The sequence below is a fragment of the Ambystoma mexicanum genome, chromosome 4q (genome assembly GCF_040938575.1).
Source record: "Ambystoma mexicanum isolate Mex_15411 chromosome 4q, UKY_AmexF1_1, whole genome shotgun sequence".
Lineage (NCBI taxonomy): Eukaryota > Metazoa > Chordata > Amphibia > Caudata > Ambystomatidae > Ambystoma > Ambystoma mexicanum.
In genome coordinates, this window is record NC_090928.1 from 245,326,270 (window position 1) to 245,340,349 (window position 14,080).

The window sequence follows — 14,080 nt, forward strand, 5'->3', positions numbered from 1 at the left end:
CTCCTGAGAAACTGGGCTTCTATCGCCCCAATTTCTGATTTACACAGAGGCAAAAATATATGCAAAGCTCCTGTCAACTCAACTGATGTCACATCTGGTTCACCTAGACCAGGCTGGCTTTATCTCCTCCAGGCCCACTGCCCTCAACCTGAGGCACCTATTTTGTATTGTTTCCCCAATTAATCCTCAAGCAAATGCAACAGCGCCCACCCTTGATGGTGAGGCATTTGACCCAGTTACTTTGGATTTTGTATTTTTTGTGTTAGATGCGTTTCTGTTAGGCTCCTTTTTTCATAAACTGTCTCGGATTACTTTATGCGTCCCCACTTGCCAGGATTCTACTGGGCAGAGGCACTAGGCAGGGTTGTCACATATCCATTCTCCGCTTTGCCCTATGCATCAAACCTTTGGCGGAAATGATTAGGGTACGGCACAGACACAGTGGACTCCGTATCTCATTCCTCCATACATAATATCCACATATGCTGACAATGCGCTATTGTTAATCCGCAATCCCAAATTGAACATTTGTCCACTTCTCAAGGATTTACAATCCTTCTCCCATTATTCCAGTTAACATATAAATGTGTCTAAACCAGAGCCAGGTGATCTGATGGGCTGATGGGCTTTATATGGGCACCAACTACTATCACTTACTTTGGGATTTGGGTCTCAAGAGCAACCAGCACCCCCGTTTGCTGATAACCTGTGTGAAGGCATCATGAAGTAGACAAAGACAACTGAATACAGTTTTATACACAAACTTTTATTAACTAAAAGTTGAGGGTTGGAAAACTGCCCAACCTGCCCTATACTAAGGTGGGATTTCCCTACCTAACTTAAACTAATGATAGTCTGTGTCAGGAAGTTCAAGGGAAATGTTTGTCTGTGTCCAAAACCTGTATTTGCTGTCACATCTAATTGAATACAATGTGTAGGGATGTCCGCATCAAATAAAAGTGGTCAAGAGAAAGTTCAGAGCTTCTTCCAACTCTCGGATGGAAAAGGGTTTTCCCTTCTCCAAAGCTCAAACAGTTGACTTCACAAAAGAGGGGTTTCCTCCCCGTGCTTTCAAGTCTATCACAGTTCCAAAATAACAATTCCTCAGAATGTTCAATGGTCCAAAATAATGCAACTTCTTGGGAAACTTCCCAACTCGTCAGTTTGGTTCTCTTTCACCAGTTTATAAGTTACATTTCACAGTTTCACTTACACAGGCTTTTCCTTTATTCAATTACACTGTGGCTTGTCCTTGGGAGGGTGTATTCGGTTTAGGTGCAGTTGTTGGACCACACGGTCCACCTATTACAGGTTATGCAATCGACACACCTTTCTCGCATTTGCTTCATAAGTATTTTGCCACAGTTCCAGCTTCTAAATAAGGCTTGACTTATTCCGTTCACTTGCCCTTGAAGCTTTATTGTTTCTTCTTTCATCACCATTCACTGGATTATTAGCTTTCACGTGCAATGACCAACACAAGCTTCAGTACACTCTCCTACTCGGAAACTTACATACTGTTTTAGTTCTTCTGTTCAAATCCTCCGACGCCTTTCTTGCCAGGTTTTACTTATATTCAGGTTCACTGTTCTCAATCATTCACTTCTTTCCCTAATGAGCAATAATATCTGCTTGACTCTTGAGAATACACACTTGACTCTTGGCAATGCTTTTTCCAAAACATTCACTTATGCTTAATTGCTCGACTTTGCTTATTAACATTGCTTTTCCATCGTATATTCATCTGATACACTCAAATGGCATTAACATTTTCTCTGGCTTTATCACAGTTGATTACTTGCTTGTACTTATTTTTCTCAAATGCGCTTAAATAAGGGATTTCACGTAATCACAGTCTCTTTTCTTTAGCTGCTTTTCATATATTGTAAATATCCCCGCAAAACCTGTGGCGGTATGACCAGGGACTCCCAGTGCTCCTGGGCATTCTCACCGGTGTTGCTTGGCGTGTCCGACGAGTGTTGTGGGGACTGCAGTACCTGTCGTGTCTCTTGGAAGTGTTCTATGTCCTGCCAGTCCTCTTGCGGCTCCACAGACAGCTTCCCTCTTGCCCGCTTGGTCTCACCGAGGCACTTCACAGCATCCTTGACACTGCCAGACCCGCAATGCTGCGGTTTGCTCTGCAGTGCTCCTCCGGCTCTTCTCCGGTCTCTCCAGCTACTTCTCTGGTTCAGAGGGAAGCTCCAGCTTTCCTCTGCAGAGCTCTCTCGCACCGGCCTGCTTTTCACCTGGCTACCCGCTGCGCTTGCTCTGTATCCCTCTCTGGCTTCTCTGGACCGCTTATGGCATTTCCACATGACTGTTCTCGCACACAAGTCCTCCTTCATGTCCCTCTCCTTCACGTCCCTCTCACAGTTCCAGCACTACCTTTTAAATATCCCACCAGCTGGAATAGGTCCTTCACAACTAGACTGCGCAGTGAGAGTTCTGCAGTCTGCTGTCAGTCTTTGTTGCATCTTTCTCGTCCCAGTGCCAAAGTGGTGTTCGTGTATGCAATGTATATCTCTAATGTGTCTCTTCCTCGTCCCAGTACCAAAGTGGTGTTGACTGGGGGACAAGTCATGCAAAAGATAGGGAAGGGACTGGGAACAACCTATAAAGGCCCGGGGATGCTTGATTCATCAGAAAAGGGAAAAGGGGGATAGTGTTTCTCACCCAAGGGTGCCTCATCCCCACTCCCCGGGTCTCCTCCTCCCAGGTGATCCTCCTTTGCATATCCACCCCCTAGGGTCAGGATCCGATAGCAACAGCATTTCCCTGGCCCCCTGGGAAGAGAATATGTTGGGGAAAGGAGTGAGGGCGCCCTCGGATTACTCACACCTGGCAACATACGTACGTGCTCTGGGTGCCAAATTGGAGTTCTGGTCAATGCTTCTTATATCTCTATATTTGTCCTCCAGAAACTCCTTGATTATTTTACCAACATACCAATATGGCCTACATAAGGGTGCAGAAATACAAGTCTTGACACAGTTGTGGTAAAGTGGTTAGCATAGACTTTTATTTAAAAACAAAAAGGAAATGAAACGCCTGTCTTGTCCTACTTACTATGAGGGGTTTGCCCTACCTCAACAAAAAACACTGAAGACCCAGTCAAGATGTCCGTAAAGTAAAATGTTCACCGTCCTGTGTCTAAACCTGTTTTCGTCCCTTAGACTTTCAACTAACTAACAAACACTGGATGTCTTATTCACCCAGGAGGAGGTCCTTCTCACTCTGGATGCAGACTGCAAGGCATAGATCTCGTACAAAGAATATATGGTTAAATATACACTGCTTGTGTGTTCAGACCAAAGCAAAAACAGTGTTCCTCAAGCTACTGGGAGGAACCACTTTCTTGGATCTTGCTTCCCCTTGTGAACGTAATACAGTTCCTCAAATTTCTGGAGGAATCCTTTTACATCTGTCAGTTTAAACAAAACACGGTTCTCCTCCCGTCTGGAAGCAACCTTTTTCTCCGTTTGAGTTTCTAGATCTTTAAACAAAGCACAGTTCTCCCTTCTCCTGGAGGGGAACATTTTCCATAAGCAATACACCGCTCTCCATTCTTCTGGAGACAGAGGAACACTTTTCCCAAAGAAAACACACAGTTCCCCAATCCCGTGGAGGGAATCTCTTTTCCTGTGCTTCAAACAATATGAACTTTTGCAGTCTTTTATCAGATCTGGTTCACTAACCTGCCAGACCTGACCGTACACTTCCTCAATGGTATATCAAGGCTAGTTAACGGCCCTGCCAGACTTGACTTCACACCTTTTAGTAACAGAACATTTTTGCTTTGTCACTGGTTTCCAGTTTTATTTCTCCTTTTATAGTCGGGGTCGTCCCAACTGCTTCTGGGTTCCATCCCACTGGTTGTAATTATCTCTGCACTGATGAGGGCCTTCAACCCTTAGATATCTTACTGTTGGACCTTGCCCGATTTCATTTGGATCGCAGACCCTGCTGCATGCTGGCGGGGCTTCCCCGCTTGCATGCGGGTCCCAGACCCGGTTGCTCTTCTTCTGCGGGATCTCTTCCCCTCCTTTAGCTAGTGTCCACTTGGACAGACCTGGTATACTCTTCCTGCCAAGCACTTTCCCACATAGGTGTGTTCCTAACGTTCATATCAGCCTGGGTACTCTCTCCGTCACCCCTTTGTAGTCTTTGGGATGTGTTTATCTGCTTTACAAAGTTCTTGCCAGTCTGTGCAAAGCTACTTTCATCCCCTTGTGCTCTCAGGGATCTATTTACATAGATTACAAATTTTGTAGCAAAGTCTCCCTGCAAGTCCTCTTTCTTTTGCTAAGAGTAGGCGGGGCCTCGCCTTACTCATTATCCTCTCCAGCATTATGTGCCGGAGAGAACACCTGCTGCTCTGAGAGGTGAGGTTGCAGTAGGCAGCCGCTTTAAAGCCGCTCAGTTCTGCTTTTTGATACGCCTGATAGCATTTTAAATAGCTTCTTACCAATTTAACATTGTGTGTGTATTTGTTTTACAGTGTCCTGAAATGCTACATTATTTGCAATATTGCGTGGGTTCTGGCAGTGATTCTTCCCCTTCCCGAAAGTCCTCTTTCTTTTGCTAAGAGTAGGTGGGGCCTCTCTTTACTCATTATCCTCTCCGGCATTTATGTGCCGGAGAGAATGCCCGTGCAGCGGATGGGCGCAGCGGACGCGCCATCAGTGCGCCAAAGGCAAGCCTGTCTGTGCACGTCCATGCTGGATGGAGCTGTATACCCTTCTAGGCAGGATCTTTTGAATTTGGCGCATCCTAACACTCAATTTCCGTATGGTTGGAACTTTGATCCTGTCTCCAGTATGCCATCTAGTCCCTATACGGCGCCCCTTCATGCTCAGGGCGTGACCGGACTGTCTGTTATGCTACTTAATACCAGCTTGCTCCCGCCGATGTTTACCAGCTTCTGTCTGACCGTAAGCCGGACCTGCTTTTTTTAACTGAGACTTGGTTGCATGAGTGCTCTTTGCCTGGTTGGTGCAGGCCATTCCTATTTTAAAATTATTCACCTTGATTGGGCATCCCCAAGACAGGTGGCTCTGATCTTTAAATCAAATTTAAAGTTTACTCAGCTGTTGTTCCCACATTCCATGGCTATGGAAGCGCTACTGCTAGGATGTGTCATAACATTACACCTGCCACTTTTAAATGATTTATTGTCCTCCAGGACTGTCTACTGGGTTCCTCCAACCCTTTTTATATTTGTTAGATGAGTTACAAATAAAACTTGCTCATCTATTCGTGCAGGGAGATTTTAATTTGAAATGTAACTGCCCTCGGGCTCCAGTTCTGAACCTCTTTTTTTGACAGTATGGCTGATCTGGGTCTCCAGTAATTTGTTCTAGAACCTACCCATAAACTGGGGAATACACTTGACCTGATTCTTGTTGAAAAATCACATTTTACCATTCTTCGGCTGAACCTGTGCTGTGGTCTGACCACTATCATGTGACCTTTTTTCTTAAAGCAGCGCTGACAATGCCAAAGAGTTTCCCCCCCTAGAATTTGGTAGCGCCGCTGGTGCTCAGCCGTCCTTCAAGCCCATGTATCCTCGGCTAAAGCCAAATGTGGTGCGGCCCCACCTCTCTGTGCTGTCCTGCTCATTGCGAGAAGCAGCGACATCCGTCTGAACCTTGGTTTTCTCAACAGCTTAAATCGGCCCGACTTGACCTAAGACAGGCTGAGCGGAAATGGGGGAAAGCCTACGATCCCTGTCTTAGATCCCAATATAAAGCCTGTGCAGCTGCTTACTTCGCGGCGATTATGGCTGCGAAGAAGTTATGTTTGGCACAGAAAATTGAGCAAGCCCTCTGTAAACCCAGAGGACTTTTCAATGTGGTTAAATCACTGACATCTACGGCCAATCTTGTGCCTATGGGGAGTCCATCCCAGGAACGCTGCGACTCCCTGTCTCAGTTCTTTACCACCAAAATGGTTACCATTCGAGCCAGCATATCAGTGGCGGCTATGGCATCTGCTCCTGTGAGGGATCCGCCAGCTCTAAATTGCATGACTGTTCCTGCAAAGTGGTCCCTTTTTCCAGAATTTACAGTCAAGATAACTCTGCTGCTAATTACCAACTTAAGTCAGCAGCCCCGTCTGACTCTGTGCCATTGGCAGTAATGAAGTAATGAAGGATATCTCCCCGGATCAATTAGATCACGGTTGCCATTAATGCTTCCTGTCAGACCTGTTTTATGCCTTAGGAACTGAAGGCTGCGACAGTGATCCCCCTTCTTAAAAGGCCTTCTTTGGACCATGCACTTCCTTCTAGCTTACATACTATTTCACTCTTACCTTTCTTTATGAAACTTTTGGAGTCCCTGATTTCACCACTTCTGTCACCCTTTATGGAGTCTTGTGAACTTTTTGACCCCGCTCACTCGGGCTTTAGGCCCGGCCGAGGTACAGAAAGTGTTCTGGTGTCAGTTCAGGACAATATGGCTAGGCCGGTGGATGCATGGGGGGTTGGTGCCCTGATTTAACTCGATCTGTCTGTGTCTTTTGATACCGTGGACCACCCTACCCTGCTGGCCCGCATAGCACAGGTTGGAATCTCTGGGTAAGTATTGACCTGGTTTACCTCCTTTTTGGTGGACAGAACCCAAATACTCTCACTTCCTTCTTCACTTGTCCCTGCTCCCTTGGTTGTGGGGTTCCTCAAGGCTCAGCCTTATCTATATTTGGCCATTGGTGTGTCTCATCCGCTCCTTCAGCATCAGGTGCTATTCATATGCCGATGACACTCAGATCCAGATTTGTTTAGACCTTGAGCAGGCGGAGACGTCATCGTGCTTGCATCAGTGCCCATCAACCATGGGAGACTGGATGAACCACAAACGGCTGAAGTTAAATGGAGATAGGACGGAGGTGTTGGTTGTGGGTTCTCCCCCCCCCAACCCTACAACTCTGGGTGTCCTCCTTTTGGCCATTCTCTCTTGGCCCATTTCCTGCCCCGGTTGTTACAGTGAAGAATCTAGGAGTGGTCATCTCTTCTACTCTTTCTATAGATGAATACAGTTTAAAATAAATAAAAGCATCATCTTTTCAGGTGGTTTTGAGAACTCTCTGAAATGTTGGTGGTTCTTGGATGATTTTCAGTGCCATTGATCTTTTATACTTTTGAACACGGAGCATTTTATAACTTTCCTCAAAGTTTGTCATAATTCCTTTTAATTTGATACGGTTATCATAGGTAAAGCACACACTTTGTAAGGGTACATATTTGGGATCCTATTGCATTAGGCAATTGGAGAATAAGCCTCAGTCGGCCCAGTGTAAAGTGCCTTGATTGGGCGTGGAATGTAATTCTTTGCTCCACCAGGAGACAATCAAGAGCTTTTCCGAATATGGAGCTTTAGAAAGCCCCAATACTTCGTTTTGCAAAAACTCAGCTTTGAGAGTACCAAGGGTTTCATGAGAATGAATTTATATTTGAACTTAAGTAGAATACCTTCTTAAGAGGGTTTATATGGCAATTCAAGCTTTTTAGTACTGCATTGATTTATGGTATGTAGAAAAACTGAGATTTGAAAAGAACACCCAGATTCCTAACTAATAGGCATTACGCAACTGAGGAACCCAAGGGAAAAATAGGGAAAATCTTTTTGTAGCCCAATTATATCATTTTCATTTTTAAGCCATTAAGACACAGACCACTTCTCCACACTATGTGTTATGGCATGTTGATTTATACCACACACCGCTGCCCTTTCCATGGTCTTCAGGCCCTCTCACGGCTCTAAGATTAAGTGGGGTGGGTTGGTTAGGGCGGGAGAGAAATATACTATAGAAGTGCTCATCTGTTTATGCGTGCAGAACCAGAAGTAAATGGCGTCTGCGCACGTTACCTTTCTGGATGTTCTTTTAAAAATATATGTATTGGGTATTTATAATGCACCTATACAGCAAATGGTGTTTCAAGGTGCAAACCTTTGTTTGGGTCACTTTCAATGTTTGTGTTGTTTGGTGTATGAGGTTAATGAGTTTATGAATTGGTTTGAGAATGATGAGTGGTTCGGGTGTTTTAGCATGGTGGTTTACTAGCGCATTTGTGCATGTATTGTAAGTGTGAGGTTGGGACAGTGGAAGAGACAAGGGAAATGGTTACTCAGATTTTGGGTGGTCTCAGTGTAATTGTGCAGATGTGCCATTGTTTCTTTTTGTAGGGTATTTATCTTGTAGTTCCTTTCTTCTGGGTTACAGTTTCAATGCCTTTTTGGATGTGGGCATTGGGCATTGTATACAGTTTAAGGGATCTGCCCATGAGGACAGTTGTTGTTTAGTGACTGGTGGTCTGTTTTTATCTCGGTGAGTTGAATAACCAGGTTTTTAGCTGTTTCCTGAAAGTTAAGTGGTCTTCCAGCATCCAGATTTCCTTCGTGTTCGAGTTCCATAGTTTGGCTATCAGAATGGAGAAGGCAGTTCCTCCGAATTTTGTTTTCTCGTAGTGTCTTGTTTCTATTTGGAGGTCAGTGCTGGATCTTAAGTTTCTTCTTGGTTGGTATCGAGTGATTTTCGTTTTAAGGAATTGCTTGGAGGCTCCTTGTCCATGTAGCGATATGTGGTTATTTGCCAAGTAGTCCAATGTGTTTTGTTTATCTATTAGTAATGCAAATTATGAACTTGCCCATTGAATTTCTACTTGGATGCTTTGGTTTGGTAGGAAGGACATGATCAACTGCAGGGTCATTCTGGTGTTCCCTACACATTCTGCACTTGATCCGGGGCTGGTAATGAAGTATATAGTGAAAGTGGATAGATCCAGCAGTTTTATGTCTCGAGCTGATCAATATTCAGGGTGATTGGGAGGATGTTGCTGATTTTTGTCAGCAACAATGCTTCTCCACCCACAGACCTGGGACCTTACTGACAACCAGGGATAATGTTTATGGTTTCCAGGTATTCTTGGAAATGTATTGTTACCTCCCTTTTCATTATATTGCTCTAAAACTAAAGTTTTCAAATTGTGTGGTAATCTGTCAAATCTGGCGGTAGATTTGGTGGCAATGTACAATTAAAATCTTTATTTCTTCAGCTGTACACGAGCCTGTCGATGTGTTATGTAAATAATTGTGAATTCTGAGCCTGACATCTAGATGGTAGAATTATGCACAGCATGTAAAACTTTTAAAGATCCATGCAGCAATTTCTAACATGACTTATGTTGATGCAACAGAAATACAGAACTAGCCAGTTAAGCTCAGGGTACCCTACCTGTGCAAATCACTCTGCTCTTCCAGAGATCTGGTACATAACATTGAAAGACTAAAGTGCACCTGTCCCAAAAAGTGTTCAATAAATATTCAGACAATAAAGTATTGCATTTGCTCCACTCATTGTAGCTTGAAGATCATTTACAAAAAGTCACCAAATTAAAGTCTTTTACCTGCAGAACTCTGCCAGATAAAAAGTTTTGTCTACAGTAACTGTAAGCTGCCCTCTGACTTTCTTTGCCTGCCGACATCCATCCCTAGATGCATACAATGAAAAGAAAAACATGGGGTCAATGTGGCATGATGTGCAGCTTTTCAATTTATGCAAATGTCAATGACACATGTTTGTTAACATGGATAACTAGAGATCCCCACCTTATACGCCTGAAGAAGAGCCAGATGATCGCTGTTGGCTACGGCAAACTCTAGTTTTTTGCTGTTCGCTTCTTCCTTTTTATCCCAGGGACACACCTAAGTGATGACACAGTAAATATATTTTTTCAATTCTACTAAGCCAAGCACTGCTCTTGACTTTGAGAGTTGTGATAATACACTGATCCAAAAAAACAACATTATTTGGAAGGCACTGGACTTGATGAATGTTTTGAGACACACAGTAGTCTACATGCCATTTCTGACAGAAAGCTAAAAGCGATAGAGTTCAGAGAAGAGGGCATCCACAACCTATATTACAAGTTTGAAATGCTTTAAAAAATAAAAGCAAATACTTTTGGATTTAACTTTAAACATTACAGCTGATTATAATACCCAGGCTTCTGTTGCATTCTGAGTATGGATTACCTTGCCAATCAATGATTATATTTTTAATTCTAGACTAGGTAATGTACTTTATACACAGTCCCGTCTCTCATATTGCTCCCATTTGTCAATTCAGTATATGTTTCGGTCTTATGCTGGCTAAAGACTAAACATTTCTAATTTATGACCTTTCAAAACAAAGCATTATCCAATTTTCTAGCAGCCATTCTCTGTTCAATGCAAGATACTCACAAATGGTGACTTAAATGCCAAGCTAGCTGCAATAGTAAGGGAAGGATCCAGACAACGGAAGATGGTCCCAAACAGCATAAGTTTGCCAATTCGAACATCGACTGGCAGTGATGCCAAATGATATCCAAGAGGGGTCAGTTTTTCATCAGGCGTTAATGCACCAAGGTCTTGTAGTCGCATTTTTGAAGCATGGAGGGACTGTAAACTCGGGGGCTCAATCAGTTCTGACAAAACAGACTCAAGACGGTACTCAGAAAACATATCCAAAATCTTTATCCTGAAAAGAAAGCAAGTGATTATTTATTTTTCATCTTGAACTGCTTGATGAGTGAAACAAGTACGTACATACTACTAGTTGTAGTATCTCTTATTAGTTGTAGACAGAGGAGTTTGCAACCACTTACGGGTTAACCTAGAAACTACTTTTTATCCTGTTTAGAACCAAATAATTTAAAAGTGAATCTAGTTTCAGCTACCATTCAAGGAACAGCAGCCACTGACAAACGTTGATGGTCAATGTAAATCTACAATCCTACACAGTTTATGATGGGTTTAGATTTCTTTTAGATGCAATACCAAAATGTACTGACTAAATCCAAAGAAGTTTGCAGCTCATACATATGAATGTGGTAATATCGACTTTGTAAGCACTCCGGCACTGTTGATACTGTTGCTTTGAGAGCCAGGCACGGTTTATACTTGGAGAGCTGGAGGCTACTAGTAGTGTGGTGGTGGATACATTAAAAAGCCTAGCACCAAGTACAAACGAGTGACCACAAAAAGTAACTTTATGCTAACCGCCCCATGGTTTGCCCTTCAAAACAAATATTAGAGATTTCAATAGAAGGAGTGTAAAAGGGACAGCATAAGACAGTTAGGCTTACAGCAAAAACATTCTGATGTATTACAAGGCCAAAATGAGCATCAATTGCAAGAAGATATGTAATAATTCATGTAGAAGGAATGTGCTGCACTGCACTAGCTCTGGGCATGCCTGGATATCCTCTCGGGGTATACAATGGTGGTGTTCAAAACAGGTGACTCGCCGTATTTAAGCTTTAAAGACCCTGACGGAGGACTGTACCAAGAGTTATGGTCTTAAAGACCAGAGTTAAAAGCAGGAGTGCAGCAAGGGCATTTAACAAGGTCGGTGAGCTGTAATGAATCAAGAGTAAGACTCGGACACAAGGGCATTGTGTCGATTGCTAAAAAACTTTATTAAAGTAAAAAGAGGGTTGGAGAAAGACCTTTTTCGCCCTATCACTATGAACGGTTTCCCTGACTCAAAGAAACTAAAGGATTGCAATGTCGAAATGTCCTAAAGCAAAAGAGTTCTCTGTCCTGTGCCTGAAATCCTAAACTGACCCTTACATTCAAAAACTGTAATAATGTGAAAAGGGATATCGTCTTTTAACTGGTTAAAGGTGGTTCCTTCCACAGTTCCAACACAAAGTTCCAAAGGCTGCTCAAAGAAACAAATAATCAAAGCTCCACAATCCTCAGCAGAGGGGCTCCCTTCCTCAGAGTTTCTCAGCTTCTGTATAGTTCACAAACACAGATCTTTTCCTTAGGATTATACAGTTCTCCAATCCAAGCGATTTTCTTTCACTCCTTGTTTGCACAATATACTGAAGTTTCCTGTCCAGAGGGTATGGTTCCCTTCCCCTAGAGTTTCCACACTTTTAAGAGGTCACTCTTCCTCTTCCCAATTCTTACAGTACATTCATATTGCCTGGTGTACTCACCTGATAGACTTTCACTTTTTACTTTTACCTTTCTTGTAAGCCTGTTATACTCTTCCTGGCAGGACTTCCTTGTATAGCTGCACCAAATGGGTATGAGTCTTCCCTTGTGCTTTTACATTTTTCCCATGCCTGGCATACTCTCCTGCAAAGGCTTTCACAGTCAATTTGGTTTTTGGTGCAGGTCCCAGACTCACAATCTCATTGCTTGGTGTACTCTCCTGCCAGGGCTTTCACAACATACACTTTTGGGTGCAGGTCCCAAATTTGCCACACATTGCCTGCCATACTCGCTTACCAGGACTTCTTTAACATGTCAGTTTTGCGCCCCTGTGTGCTGCACAGTCTATGCTGCAAAGCACCCCAACGTCCTACTCCCCATGCCAGGGCTCATTGGTCTCCTGTGGCTGCTTCAGAGTACTCTGCAGGCTTTGCTTTCCTCTTCAGGGAGCTTTGTCTTGCTGCTGGTGTTCCGTCTGCTTTTTGGTACCTGCTTTGCTGTGGCCTCCTTCTCGTAGCCTGTCCTGCAGCAGCCTCCTGGGCAGCGTACCTTCTCCCAAGCTTATCTTGAGTGCCGACAGCCACTGGCCTGCTCCATTCTCCAGCTGTCAACTGCTTTGTTTCCCGACCCACATCAGGCAAAATGGATCAGCTTCCCCTCAATCTCCACCTTCTTTGGGGTTCTGGGCTTTTAAATGTCCCGGCACCTATCAGAATCTTCCAACAACTAAAGCGGATCTCTAGTTCAGTGCTCTGCATTTATCATGCGCTATTCCTCGTCTCAAACCTTTCATAAGGAGAATTAAAGAAAGCCTTACAGTCAGTACTAAATGGGTGGACAGGTTCTATGTCGCAATATGCAATTCATGATGGAGTATTCATAGAGTTAGTGTCAAAGCCTGAGTGGAAAGAGGGATACCACATTCCTGCTAATGCGTCTCCTTCCCATCCCATGAGGGTTGTCTCCCGCCACTTGGTCCTCCCTCAGGTAGTCACTCACACGGTCAGGATCAGGTAGGAGATGCTCTTCCCTGGCCACATGGGAAGAGAGTTTCCCCAGAGAGGGAGTGATGACATCACTGGATTCACTACATACCCTTCCCCTAAGTCACTGGTTTCTTCTACACTTATTGTGAAACAGGAAAGGTAATCTGCATTGCATTGGTCTTGTCCTTTCCTGTGTTCTATACTAAACCAATAGGGCTCTAGGTCTAAAAACCAGTACATGACTATGGCATTAGTTTCTTTTCTGAGACTGATCCACGTTAAGGGGGAATTATCAGTTATTAATGGGAACTTCCTCCCTGTAATGCAGTAACATAGGTAAAAGAAAGCCCATTTTATAGCTAAGGTCTCGAGTTCAATTGTGGCATAGTTTCTCTCGCGTGGGAAAAGCTTCCGGCTTATAAAAAGAATAGGATCTCCAATGCTGTTATATTCCTGGGAGAGAACTGCCCCCGGCCTGCGATGCATCGGTTTGTAATATGAACTCCTTATTGAAGTCAGCTACTTTTAGGAGTGGTTCACTACAAAGAATCTGATTGAGGGTATTAAAGCAAGCTTGATCTTGATTCCACTTCAGCTTTTGGGGCTCAAAGTTTTAAAGTTTATCAGTGAGGCAGGCAGTAATCGAAGAATAGTTGGGAATAAATCTTCTATAATACCCAATTAACCCAAGGAATGCTCTCGGATCTCGTCTTTGGGGTTTCTTGGATAGCCTTTACCTTTTCGGTTTGAGGCTGTACTAGACCGTTACCAGCAAAGAACCCCAAGTACCTTACCGTAGACAGGGCAAGGTGTCACATTTTGGGGTTTGCAGTAAGCACAGCTTTTTTCAAAACCCTTGTTATCTGATAGAGATGGTACATATGTTCATTCCAGTTCTTCATATGGATGACTATGTCATCCAAATATGCCCATCAAAATGCTGAATAGGGACGAAGGATCTGGTCCACGAGCCTCCGGTATGTGGTGGGAGCCCCATGAAACCTGAGAGGTAATACCTTGAACTGAAAGAGTGCTACAGGGGTGGAGAAGGTTGTTTTCTCTTTGTCCCCTGGATTCACCGGTACCTGCCAACAGCCCTTTGTCAGATCA

General features: G+C 43.8%; 1 protein-coding gene across 2 annotated transcripts in view; it reads right to left on the reverse strand.

Annotated features, from left to right (window-relative positions):
• Positions 1 to 14,080, reverse strand: part of DHX57 (DExH-box helicase 57) — a 1,970,484-nt gene that overhangs the window by 500,781 nt on the left and 1,455,623 nt on the right. For both annotated transcript variants that reach the window (XM_069607794.1, XM_069607793.1), the window contains exons 17-19: positions 10,242 to 10,518; positions 9,606 to 9,701; positions 9,404 to 9,487 (exon numbers count right to left, since the gene is read on the reverse strand). In XM_069607794.1, the coding sequence (XP_069463895.1) occupies positions 9,404 to 9,487; positions 9,606 to 9,701; positions 10,242 to 10,518 (457 nt within the window). The remainder of the gene's footprint in view (positions 1 to 9,403; positions 9,488 to 9,605; positions 9,702 to 10,241; positions 10,519 to 14,080) is intronic.